Raw genomic sequence first — 14,300 nt, 5'->3', positions numbered from 1 at the left:
TAGAAACTATTTAGATATCTATGTACTAGAAATACGAGTAAGAATCTTGGAAGAATCTTGGTAAGAATTCTTACGTACGTCTAGTACATAGATATATAAATAGTTTTACAATAATTATTCTAAATATGAATTATGTTAAAACTTTCAATGTTAAACATTTATGTTAAATTTTCAAATGTTCATAGTTTACGTTTGAATAAGTTACAAATATGTATTAAATTTATATTTCTAATTAATTTTTAAATATAATCAATTTATATTATTTTCTAAAATGTTATATCATATATTCTTCCAAGAATTATTCCAAGATTCGTACTTATGTCTAGTATATAGATATATAAATAGTTTTATCTGTTATATTATTATCATTAGTTTCAATTGCATTATCATTATTATTTCTTTTTCTACATGTTTCTTTGATTTCTTATGTGATGCCCAATTTTTATATTGTATATATTTCATACATATATCACAATATTATGGATAACAATATATATTACAATCATATGTAGAAGGTATATCATTATTATATGTAGAAGGTATATCATTATCCTCTATTTTAGGTATCTTCTTTCTTCAGGTTCAATTTTATTAGTATATTCTATTTTAGGTTCAATATTATCCTCTATTTCAGTTTCAATATTCTTATCTATTTTACTTATTCTATACTTGAATTAATTATAGAATTCTCCAAAATACTTACTATATTCATAAGGTATTATATAATATATATCTGATGTCATTTCACTTGGAGTTTGTATTTCATGTATTCCACCTTCCATTTAATATATAAAATTTTATTAAAGATGATTATATTAATACATAACGCTATCTAATTGAGAATTTATGATATTTAATTGCGCGTCAGATATAATATAAATATGCATTTTGTAATTTAAACCTCTTTTTTGTTTTTCATGAATAATTGTATTCCATTTTTTGTATTTTGTAATTTTTTCCCAGAACCATGGAATAGGTTATCCTCTGCTGTTCTAAAATCTAACCATAATACATATCTATTGCCGGTATAATAATCAATTTGATTAATATTACAATGTTCAGTTTATTTTTTTTCAATCATGAAATGTTTTTTCAATTTCTACCCATTGATCTATCATTCTCATTCCCTGACAAAATATTTTATTTGCTATAACTTCAATAGTTATCTCTACTTTTGATATTTCAGGAGTATAATGATTATCAACCTTTATCGCACCATTGGAATATGTTGCAATGGTAAAAAGTATTAATATACCTTTAATAGATCTTCTTGGGAGGTTAATATTCTCATTAATTATTTCATCATTTGCATTAATAGTTACAGTTTTGAATTTATCAATATAATCATATAATAATGAAAATCATTGATTGTATTTAGTTTGAAATGTGTTAGCAATATTTTCATCAGTTACTGTGTCATATACTAAACATATATTCAATAATTTATAACCCATATCTTTAACAACGATAGATTGCACAATTTCATTAATAGGAGCAATTGTTATTTTGAATCTAATATCTTCTTGAATTGGATATTTATATAAAGGTGCATTATTATTTATCAATTCAAAGTCTAATGGAATTTTATATTTGCTTCCATAAATCTATTTCATTAAATTATCTATGTCATTAGTTACTACGTTATGTGCTTCAGATCTTTACTTTGGTTTTCTGATTGGATGCCTTGAAATATCATATTATCTTATTTTTTTTTGTTAACCATAAATCTCTATGATGCGTAAATAAATTATAATCATCTAATGAAAAAACTGTTTCTGGTCCAATCTTTATAATTAATTGTTTAATTAAATATCTTCCAACATTATCTACGACATAATTATTATCATTACCAGTTACTTTTATATCAGCTGATAAATGAATACTATTTGGAACGTAAAAAGTATTTTGTGTTAATCGAGGAATTCTAACATACAAAGTTTCATCAGGATTAATATTAGATATATTACGAGTAATGATATGATGAGATCTCTCTTTAATTGAATTAGATATTCTAGAATTCTTAGTAGGATTTATATTACTCCAACTCATTTATTTAAGAAAAAAAAAATTATTTTGTATCATGTTTACTAGTCCAAAAATAATTGCACTAACAACTGTAATTAAAAATAAAATAATATGTTCAGCAGCAAAACTAATAATATTTCAAGCATATATTAAAACAAAACCAAATGATGCTAAAACTCCAGGTAAAGCTGCAGCTGATTTTTGAGATAATTGCCATAAATATTTTGCTAATTTTTTAAACCATCTTTAACTTTATCTTGTATAGAATCATTATCATTTGGTGGTTTATCCGGTTTATTAGGATTTGGTGTAGATTTTAATGAATTTGAAATAGCTAAACCTATTGTTGTAAAAATCATAGTTACAGCAGTTAAAATCGAAAGAATTGTGATACCTTCTAGTTTAAATAATAATTCTATTTCATCAATTACTTGATGATTTAAATCAGACTTTAATTGTTTTAATTCTTCATGTGCTTTACATAATTCCTTTTCTAAAGTTTTGATTTTAAAATCTCATAATTTTACCGTGCGCAATTTTATCAGATGCAAGTCTTATACTAATAATTTCTCTAATTGTTTTATCAGAAAATATATCTAATTCTTCTAATTCTTGATTTTGTAAAACCTTCACTATTTTCTAAAATAAAAAAAACCCAACCATTATTGTTTTCTTGTTTTAAATTTTCATAAAATTTCGGTAATTTATTGAAATTTAATGTTTTTAAATCCATGTTTTCTATTTTACCATAACCCAATTGATTATTATATATATTGTAAAAACTATTATATGGTATGGGAAGTGTGCAATAATTTACAATATTTTCAGGAAATGGAATTGATCTAATTGTTCCAATTTTTGTTCTAAAATCAGAATTATTCATATTTATATTAAATTCGTTACAAATTTTATAAAACTTTGATAAAGTAATATTATTATCTAATTCTTTCAAATATTTTGACCCCGGTAAAGGACATTCTAATTCATTTAATTTGATTCTGATTTGAAAATAAGGATGAAATCTGAATAAACTTTGAATTAATATATAGTTTGAATTATTTGAATGATCATTTCAACTAATTCCACAACCTGTAGTTGCGCAATAAACTGCAAAATTTAATTGGTACTGCCAATATTTCATATTAGATTTTAATAACCATTGTTTTTCATCTTTCAATTTTTTGAAATTAATTAAGTATACATGGAATATATTTTCCATCTTTACATTAAAATTATTAGTTTCAGTAACATAAATATCTAGATTAATTATTGAATTTAAAGCAACTTCATTTCTATATGTAATATTTTTATTAAAATCTATTACTGGGATATTATATTTAATTGATTTATTTTATTGAAAAGCTTTTTGTAAACCATCTACCATTTATTATATAATAAAAAATTAATAACATTAATTCTTTTAAATCTTGTTCATCAATTGTTATATTACCATTTAAACTTATTATATAATCTAATGTATTTTTTAATTTATTTATTACTTTTTTATTAGATTTACTTTTTTCTTTATTACTTTTTATATTCAATTTTGAACTTATTCCGGTTAAAACACTTGATGATAGTCCTATCATTGAGATAGCTAAAGGTGTTAATGGTGAACATATTGCTAAAAATGTTATTACAGACCTAATTGTAACTGAACCACTTATAATAAAATGATATATAATTTTGCTTTTAAAATTTTTTTTTAACTATAACTTTTAAATCATTTTCAAATTCTAATATTTTTTTTCCAAATATAATTTTAATTTATTTTTTTTATATCATGAGGAATAATATCAATATTATCATCTTTATGATCAATTAAATGCACTGTCCGAACCTTGGTTCCTAAACCCCCTCCAACGGAACCCGGTAAGTGACCTCAGAGATTTTCTCAACAATAATGTAAGGACCCATCAAGCGCTTATGGAACTTGGCTGCCTCACCAGTCTTGAGGGCATGGCTATACCTCTATACCCGGTCACCCACGGTGAAAACGCTAAGCAAATCTATCGTAATTTGCTGTCTGACGTCGTTGGGCTTTTCCAAGCCTGTCACGGACTTTCTGATGAGCTTCAGTCAGGTTTCTACACATGTCCTGGCTAAACTTGGTCAGGTGGACAGGTTTCTCAGGAGGGCTAACTAAAACTTCCAGTGGTAAGGTCATCTAACTGCCAAATATCATGAAAAATGGCTTTTCGCACATTAGATTCGATTCCTGCACACTGGAACGAAAAGCCATCAATCAGGACTGAAGTTTCTCGTCCCAGTCATTCACCGTCGTGGTCAACATTAACTTACAGACTTGTTAAAATTCTCGACCTGGCCGTTTCCCATGGGGTGATAGGCGGTCGTTCTGGTCATATCAATATCAAGCAGGCTCAACATCTCACTGAAGAGTCGAGATTCAAAATTGGATCCACGCCCCGAATGAATACTTTCGGGGCATCCGTAGCGTGTGATCCATTCGTTCACGACCTTCCTGGCAACTGTTGGTGTTTTCTGGTTTCTGGCCGGCCAGGCCTCAACCCACTTGGTGAAAGCGTCCCGCACCACAATGATATAAAGGTTCCCACGTTTACGTTTTGTTCGTTGCAGTGGGCCAACAATGTCGATATGCAGCCTTTGTCCTCTCCTAACGATTGGCGTTGGTACCAGTGGCGCTTTAGGTCGTTTAGGAGGGTTTTTGCATTGCTGACATTTACGGCACTGCTTGGTTAAGCTATTGACTGCTTTCGCCAGTCCGAAACACCAAAAACGTTGGCGGACTTTTATCTTAGTTGTCCCTAAGTGCCAACCGGATATACCATTATCGAGGTGAGATAGCCAGCCTTTCATTCCAGTAGGCGACTTGGCCTGATAGAATATTGGATGACCGAAGCCACTTTAGGGCTGCGTGGTCAGTCCGGACAAGGAACTTACCGCCCAATAAGTAGTGGCGGAAATAGTCAATTGATTCGACTAGAGAAAGCATTTCTTGCCTCGTGGCGCAATAGTTCTCCTCCCCGCCTCTCAAAACTCGACCCCAATATGCTATTACTCGTTCTGTGTGATCGCCTTGCAACTGTGAAAGAACTGAACCTATAGCCCAGTTACTAGCATCACAAGAAACTATGAATTTCCGCGATCCCTCTGAAAAATCAGGGAAGGCCAGTACTGGACGGCTTGTCAACGCATTCTTCGAATGCTCTTTGCTGACTGATACCCCATTCGAAAGGCTGACCCTTCTTTGTGAGCAGATGGAGGGGTTTACACATTTCCACATATTCCTTGATGAATCTTGAATAGTAAGTGACGAGGCCAGTGACACTTCGTACTTCTGATACATTGGTAGGGGCTGACCAACCAAGGACTTTGTCAATTTTTGCCCGGTCAGTTTCAATTCCGTTTCCACTCACGACATGGCCCAAGAATTTTAACCGCTTTTGGATGAGGTGACATTTTCTTGGCTTCAATTTCATATTTGCTGCTTTGAAACAACCGAATGCCTCTGACAGCTTAGAAATGTGGGACGCCACATCCGCAGAGTGGACTATGACATCATCAAGGCTGTTTTCCATGACACATATTCAAGATCCAAAGACATGAGCCGTGTGAAACAGGCCGGAGCATTTGTGAGACCGAATGGCATAACATTCCCTCCCACAAACGGTTCTCGGCACAAAAAGCTGTTTTTGGTTTGTCACATTCTTGGATCGACACTTGCGAGTAGCCACTGGTCAGATCCAGAGAGGAGTACCAGGACGATCCCGAAAGTGCCTCGAGGGTAGAATCTTTTCGCCCCAATGGGTGACTGTCTTTAGTTGTGACGTCGTTTAATCTCCTGTAGTCACAGCACAGACGCAAACTGCCATCTCTTTTCTTGGCTAGGACGATTGGGCTAGCCCAAGGTGACTGGGATGGCCTGATAAGACCTTGGTCACACAGTTCTGCAGTGTACCCCTCAACAAATTGCTTGTAATGGGGCGGCAGACGTCGTTGATGCTGCCTAATCGGCTTCTGCTCCCCGGTATCAACCTCAAACTTAATGAGGGGTGTCCTCCCAATATCACATTCCCCTGAGAAAATACACCCTGATGCTGCGCTAGGACCCTCTTCAAATCCTCCTGATCACCCTCCGAAATCTCGAGACTATCCACATTTAGTTCGTCGTAAAGACCCTTTAAATCATGGGGATCGTGTTGGGGCTGAGGCAGTTCCGTCTCCGACAAACCAGAAGTGTCTTCCACAGTGAGTATATCGATTGATTCGATAGGTGAGAAAAAACCCACAAACTCCCCTCGACGGACCCTAAGGGTGTCATCCGAAAAATTTGCCAGGCGGACTGTTACCTTCCCATCCCGCGGACATACCAGAGATTTGCCAGCCAGGCACGGAGTACTGTTCCCTCGACCAACTATACCAACAAAATTGTTCCTTTAAATCATGGGGATCGTGTTGGGGCTGAGGCAGTTCCGTCTCCGTCAAACCAGAAGTGTCTTGCACAGTGAGTACATCGACTGATTCGATAGGTGAGAAAAAACCCACAAACTCCCCTCGACGGACCCTAAGGGTGTCATCCGAAAATTTCGCCAGGCGGACTGTTACCTTCCCATCCCGCGGACATACCAGAGATTTGCCAGCCAGGCACGGAGTACTGTTCCCTCGACCAACTATACCAACAAAATTGTTATTTACACTATATCTATGCTTGAAATACGCAGTGGCTACGACCTCATGGCCTCCCGGAATATAACAAGTCTCGGTCAGGAACAAACGACAGCAACTAGGTCGTGCATTCTTGGTCTCCAATGGTACATGTGTAAGGCCACACTACAGAACTCTACCAGGGTAATCAATAATGCAACCATTCTGTTCAAAGAAGTCACTACCCAGCAGGCACTCCTGAGCCAAGTCATCGGCTATTACCATGGGGACCATGAATCTACAGGTTCCCAACTGGAGCTCTACCTTGGCTACCCCATGAACATTCATGTTCGCAACCGTGGCAGTGGCTAACGCGAAGTCGACTGGCAGCAGATTTCCCTAATCGGTCCTACGACTCTTCTCCCAGACAGAGGTTTTCAACAAAGTCACAGAGGCACCGGTGTCTAAGAGTATAGACGTACGTGTTGAACCATTAAGGATACCAGGGCAGTAAAGCCCAGTGTCTCTCAAATCGACACGACGGACCATTTTCTCAGCCACGGGGCAGCTCGGACCTATTGACACATCTGGCTGGTCAGTTGTTATTGTGGTTACGACCGTATCTTCGTGTGACTTTATCAACAGAGAGTTATCTGGGCACGGAGGTAAACTATTTAAAACTGTCTCCTGCCTCAGAGGAGAACCATCCGAAATTCAATCACCCAGTTGACCGACCGATAGTGAGATATCTAGGTATGGAGTTAAAACATTTAAAGTTGCCTGCTTTTCCATATATGTACGACCTGTCGTATCGGTTCCGTCAAGAATTTTTTTCCCAACAATTTCCCTTACGCAAGCGTCTAGTGAACTATCTACAAATATTGAATTATTTACAATTGGGCTCTATCATGTACGGAATCGTTAACGGGTGAAGGAACATGTTTCCGGATTCTACTGTGTGGAGGCAGATATTTCTCCATCATATATGTGGAGGGTCTCTTTATTGGCGGCGATTTCCTTGCCCACTGGAGGACCGCCTGTAATCGTTTCCCTGTTTCCCGGGGCAGTTCCTGGCAAAGACACCTCTTCCAGAACATGGATGACATGTAACCTAGGGACATGTATCCGCTGTATGATCCGGCTCTCGACACCTCCAGCATGTGTTGTCCCTCCCCTGGGAGTTGGCCTGAGTCTGTGTGTTAACCCTGGCCTCTAAACCGTCCACCCGGACATTCAAACCCTTGACGAGGCCCACGAGTTCTGAAAGTAGCTCATCCGTCTGACTGGCCTTCACCTCAATTACATGTCGACGACGGGTTCTGGACTCGTGTCTCTCAGTCAGGCGCCGGGCAGTCTCATGACCCGAGCCAATGACTCAGCCTCCGATAGGGACTGTGGCTGAGCCACGTATAACTGCTCCCAAACACTCGAGGGTACCGCCACACCGGCCAAGAATTGGTCACGTGCCAACTCATCCTGCAAACTGTGATCAACCCCTGGATACGCGCTCTGTGCGAGTTCTGTCAATGCATCCGCGTAGTGCCCGATGTTTTCTTGGGGTTTCTGCTCCCGAGATTTCAACATCATTTTGAAATCGGAAGCTGACCGTGTCAATGACATACGGTCCTTTATCCCCTCAACAAAACTATTGTAATCCAGGGATGGGGCGAGACGGAGGTTTTTTACCGCCTGGTATGACTCGTGGTCCAGGTACGTTAATAAATGTTGTTTCCTAAGCTCACTACTACATACACGGACAATGTGCAGTAGCTTTCAAAGCGCTATGATATGATTTATTTGCATAAAAGATTGTTACAGAGTTTACAAATGAATACACAATATATGGAAAACAATGTACCAATAAATTATGCGAGGAATTAGGAGAAGCCAAAGTTGGCTTAATCTAGTCCTAATCCCTCGTCCATACACTCTCACATACACACAGACATATACACCAATTCACATTCATTCCTAGTTTACCAAACAAACCAAATATACATAATATACATAGACAATTGCAGATAAAGTAATGTGGCACGTTATAAAAGATTACACAGATAATTAATAAGTGGAACGAAGATAACGCTGAAGCTGAATTTTATAGTTGGATATCGAGTCTAGAGATTTTAATTTCTCTGGTTAACTACTCAAGAATTTCGCTCCTTGAATTTTCATAGGTGTATACTTGTATTTAGATTTAGCAAAATCTATTGATGAAGCCACGACTAGAACGAAGATTTTGGGTGTTCCTGAGAATGAAAAAATCTTTGAAAATGGTCGGTAATAAAAGGTTGATACTTAAGAAGGCAAGCGATCTAATTTGAAGTCTGTAAATATCATCCAGTTTAAGAATTTCTAATTTCCTGAAAATCGGGGATGTATGTAAATGCATAGGTCGCGCCGTGTTGTGGCTGCACTGTTTTGACTAAAGTAGTTTTATTCAGCTGTGATTTTATTTCGACTCCGACATTGGATACCAGTACATCAGTGAATACATCAGGATTCTATACATGCATTTATTAACTTTTAACTTTGCGGTTTTACTGAACAAATGGCGTTTTTAGTCTGAAGAATTTATTTGGATTATATTTATGAAGATGGCAGCACGGCATAGTATTTGGAATGTTATTAAAGGACTTGGTGACCTCAGTTCAACATACAGAATATCAAAACCAATTTATGACAGATTGCATGAACTATCGAGCAATGCCAAACAATCAACCAGTCGTGGTTGTAGAGGTGGATCAAAACTCAACAAAAGGAATTACTTCTACTATGGTGAAGCTGACAATGGTGCTATTCCTGTCATAATGTCAAACAGACCGTCAATTCCTGACCAGACTTTTAACTTAGTCAATCAGAAAAACTTAATATATGTGCTTATGGTCAAGGACAAATCTGATTTAAAACTTAACCTCGCAGTCATCAATGCTCAATCTATCTGTAACAAATCGCTAGCCGTATCTGATTATCTTTTTGATCATTCAGTCTCAATTGCTGCTGTATCTGAAACTTGGATGACCGATAATGACTGCATTTTGAAGGCCAACTTTAAACAGTCTGGTTATAACTTAATGCACTCACCCAGGTGTAATGGAAAGGGCGGCGGTGCCGGAATTATCTATGATGCCACCTTCCAACCGAAGGAGGTTAAACTTCCAAATGCCAAGAGTTTCGATGCGATAACTATAGACTTGATTTTTAAAGAAGACTGTATACGTCTGATAAACATTTATCGCCCACCTCCAAACAGAAAGAATAGATTTACTGTTTCCCAGTTTCTGACTGAATTTGGAAATCTCCTAGAAGAAACCATTGCTTGTTCTAGTAAATTATTAGTTGTTGGTGATATAAATTTCCATGTGGATGATCGAAAAGATTCAACTGCCAAGAGATTTTTATCATTTCTGCATTCCTTCAACCTCTGTCAACATGTCAATGTACCAACGTACAGGAAGGGCCATACATTGGATTTAGTGATCACCCGCCTTTCTGAAGATTCATTTGTTCGATCTATCAATGCTGCTGATATTGGACTTTCCGATCATTTTCCAGTTAACTTTACTGTCAACATCTCACGTCCGTGTGCTTCAACTAAAACTATATCTTACAGAAAACTTAGAAATATCAATGTCTGTGAATTCAGTGAGTCGTTCAAGAGTAGAGTGGATATTTTAAATTTTCGCGATCCCCGCGTCATGGCCTTGGAGCTAGACGCTGCTCTGACCTCTTCACTGGACGAACATGCCCCTGTTGTTACAAAGCCAATTATACTTCGTCCCCACGCTCCTTGGTTTAATGATGACATTCGCATAGCTAAAAAGCTACGCCGTAAATTGGAAAAGCAATGGCGAGCAACTAAACTTTCAATTCATAGAGAAATGTTCGTTACTCAGAGAAATTTTGTAAATTGTCTCATCTTATCAGCTAAAAACAGCATTTAGCTGATAAGATAAATAGTAATTATAACAATCCTAAGAGGTTGTCTGAAATTATAGATAACCTCCTAAACCGCAAATGTACTACTCATTTACCATCGTGTTCCACCAAGACTGTACTCGCCAACAACTTTGCTAATTTCTTTCAAGCAAAGATAACCAACATCAGGGACAAACTTGATTATCCTAGTCCTTCAACTACAGTCTTGGACGAACCCGAATTCAATGGTATTCACTTGGATGAATTTAAGTTGGTTACAGAGGCTGAGCTGGCCAAATTTATAATGCAGTCTCCTTCTAAGCATTGTAAACTCGATGCCATTCCTACATGGCTGTTAAAAGCAGCTCTACCTTACCTCATTCCGTTTTTTACTGTTATGATTAACAAATGTCTCGGTGTTTTTCCGGACTCTTATAAAGTTGCATATATTCATCCACTTTAAAAAAAACCTAGTCTTGATGTTGAATGTCTCAAGAATTACCGACCAGTGTCTACTCAGCATTTCATATCAAAAGTAATGGAGCGAGTAGTAGCTCATCAGCTTAATCAACGTCTTCAAAATAATGGTTTACATTAGGTTTACCAGTCGGCTTATAAGTCAGGTTGTAGTACAGAGACTGCTCTTGTACGTGTTCTAAATGATATTTTGATGTCAATTGACCAGGGTATGGTAGTTGGGCTGGTTATGCTCGATTTGAGCGCCGCCTTCGACACTATTGACCACGATACTCTACTCGCTCGTGTTAAACACCGAATTGGTCAGATAAATCATGTCCATGGTAAAACATGTAAACCACTTATGCTCTGTAGCTTTTTATCACCTTAGAAACATTAGTAAGATCGGACAGTTTTTGAATCAAGGAATTGCTGAACGCCTTATTCACGCTTTTGTGACAACTCGCCTTGACTATTGCAACTCTTTACTTTTTGGCCTCCCTGACATTATTTTAGATAAATTACAACGTGTTCAAAATTCTGCTGTCCGGATCCTGACTCGAAACTCAAAATTTTGTCACATAACACCGATTCTACACGATCTGCATTGGCTTCCAATCAAATACCGCATCCAATTTAAAATCTTGATCCTTACTTATAAATCCTTGAATGGTCAGGCCCCACACTATTTGAAATCATTAGTGCAATACAAGGCATCCTCTAGAGTGTTAAGATCAAACAGTCAATCACTTCTAGTCATCCCTCGTGTCAATCTAGTTAGTCTGTGCGGGTCACAGGGCCTTTTCTTACTCCGCCCCACTACTTTGGAACTCCTTACCAGATGCAATTAAATCTAGTCCTTCTACTGATGTTTTTAAATCGCAACTTAAAACCCATTTGTTCACTAAAGCTTTTAACTAATGATGTAAATTGTTTTTTCTATCTTTATTTTTAAATTGTGTCTTTATATTGTAAAGCCAATGAGCATATTTTATATGGATTTTAGGCTCAATAAATTATTATTATTACTATTATGTTCAAGCCAATCTGAACGAGTGATTATCCGAAGGGCTTTTTTCTGAAGGATGTATAATGGTTGCAAATAAATTTTACTGGCATGTCCCCGAATAAGATTGGCATAATGTAGGTGTGAGTGAACGAAACAATAGTAGAGATTTTTTAGAATATCTGAAGGTAAAATGTACTTTAATCTATTGATTATACCAATTCCACGAGATACTTTTTTACACGTAAAAGATATATGCTCCTTCCAGGTTAAATTGTGATCAAATATAACACCTAGAAACTTTGTAGAATCAACACGTTTGATAATTTGGTCATCCAGACGACTGGTGAGTTTAATATGGTCTTTATTACCAAAAATGATATACTGGGTTTTTTCCTACATTTACAGGCAATCTATTCGCCCGAAACCATTGCAAGAGATTAGCCAACTCTGAATTCAAGGTGTATTCGACAAATTTTGGATCATGATGGCTGTAAAAAAAGTTGTTGTCGTCAGCAAAAAGAATTGACTCTAATGCTTTACAGGAGGAAGGGCAGTCATTGATATAAATCAAAAATAATAGCGGCCCTAGGATAGAGCCTTGAGGGACACCAGAATTAATGTCGAGAGTTGAGGATAAACAGTTATTGAACTTCAGTGCTTTTTTTCTATTAGTTAGATAATTTTGGAACCAGAGATATTGTATGCCACGTATACTGTAATGTTCTAATTTTGAATTTAGGATTTTGTGATTAATTGTATCAAATGCTTTTGATAAGTCTATGAAAATTTGTCAAGAAATTTTATCAACCGATTGTAAACAAGTTTTTCCAACACTTTTGAAATTGAAGGTAGAACAGAAATAGGGCGGTAGTTACTAAAAGAAGACTTATCACCCATTTTGTAAATAGTGGTTATGTAAGCGATTTTGAAAATATTGGGAACTATACCTGTGACAAAGCTACAATTAAAGATATGAGTTAAGGGACTTGAAATAGCGGAAATAATAGATTTGAGTAATTTATTGCTGATATTGTCACATCCACACGATGGTTTACTTTGTAAGTTAGATACAATTCTTCTGAGGGGTATGTAGGTGAGAGAAAAAAGTTTTCGTCGTTTTTATCGCCAAGATATTGTTTAAAATCGTGAGTGGAATTTGGAATTTTAGACTCAAGAGATGAAGCAATATTTACAAAATAATCATTGAACTGGTTTGCAATTTCTAGTTCATCAGTAATAACCCTGTTATTGTGTAAAAACTCGGAATTACACTTCTTATTTTTGGTCTTATTAAGTAATGAATTGATTATTTTCCAAGTTTCCTTAGAATCATATTGACACGATAACAATTTTACTTTGTAATAACGTTCTTTAATTTTTCTAAGTAAAGAGTTTAAGAAATTCCTATATTTACAATACTTCTTTTACCTATATGTTTTCTATATAATTTATCCTTAATTTTGATAGACGTTTTGATCCCGGCTGTAATCCATGGTTTATTGTGTTGTTTGGGTGTAATATACTTAACCGGAAAACATGCTTCATAACACGTATTTACAATATTATAGAATTCGTTACAAGACTTTTCTGGACTATTGCTATTGTAAACACACTGCCAATCGCTGGCTAACAATGATCGGGAAAATGTTTCGATTGACCTTGGATTAATATCACGGATCTGAATTATAGGGAATTGGGATTATATTTCTCATTTAAAATATCCATCACAGCAAAAATCGGGTAATGATCTGTGATATCGTTAAGGAAGACCCCACTTAAAATTTTAGACTCTTGGCTAAAATTAATTAATATGTTATCTATTACCGTAGCAGATTGCTCAGTAACTCTAGTGGTAAATTAATAAGCGGTGAAAATGAATTAGAGCTCGCAATATTTATGAAACTCTCATACAAAGAATTTTTTCCAATTTTGCTTAAGTCAATATTATAGTCACCCATTAATATAACATTCAAATTTTCCTTGTTAACCAGATGTGTAAATTTATTGAATTCATAAATAAAGTTTGTTAAATCAGAATCAGGCGCACAATACAAAACACCAACGATAGTATTTTTTTTGAATAAGATAATTCAGCAAATATAGATTCACCAATAACTAAATCCTCCCTAATTTTATATCGAAATGTATTATTTATTAAGATACCTACACCACCACCCTTTTTATTCGATCTACTTCGAAAAACACTAGTGTAGTTTGGGATGTGATACATTTGGGATATTCTCGTCAGTCCATGTTTCGGATAATC

The 14,300-nt window shown here is 35.8% G+C and overlaps 2 protein-coding genes across 2 annotated transcripts in view; both read left to right on the top strand.

The window, feature by feature from the left end:
• The window catches only part of LOC141903423 (regulator of G-protein signaling 7-like), a 269,965-nt gene that overhangs the window by 98,804 nt on the left and 156,861 nt on the right, over window positions 1-14,300 (top strand). The window lies entirely within an intron of this gene.
• Window positions 9,249-11,167, top strand: LOC141903282 (uncharacterized). Its single transcript, XM_074791380.1, is given in 2 exon segments — window positions 9,249-10,556; window positions 10,631-11,167. Coding segments are annotated over 2 exon segments (1,845 nt in total).

This window comes from Tubulanus polymorphus, chromosome 4, assembly GCF_964204645.1.
Source record: "Tubulanus polymorphus chromosome 4, tnTubPoly1.2, whole genome shotgun sequence".
In the NCBI taxonomy this organism is placed as follows: Eukaryota; Metazoa; Nemertea; class Palaeonemertea; order Tubulaniformes; family Tubulanidae; genus Tubulanus; species Tubulanus polymorphus.
The sequence above is the reverse complement of the archived record's forward strand: the minus strand, read 5'-3'. Positions and strand labels throughout refer to the sequence as shown.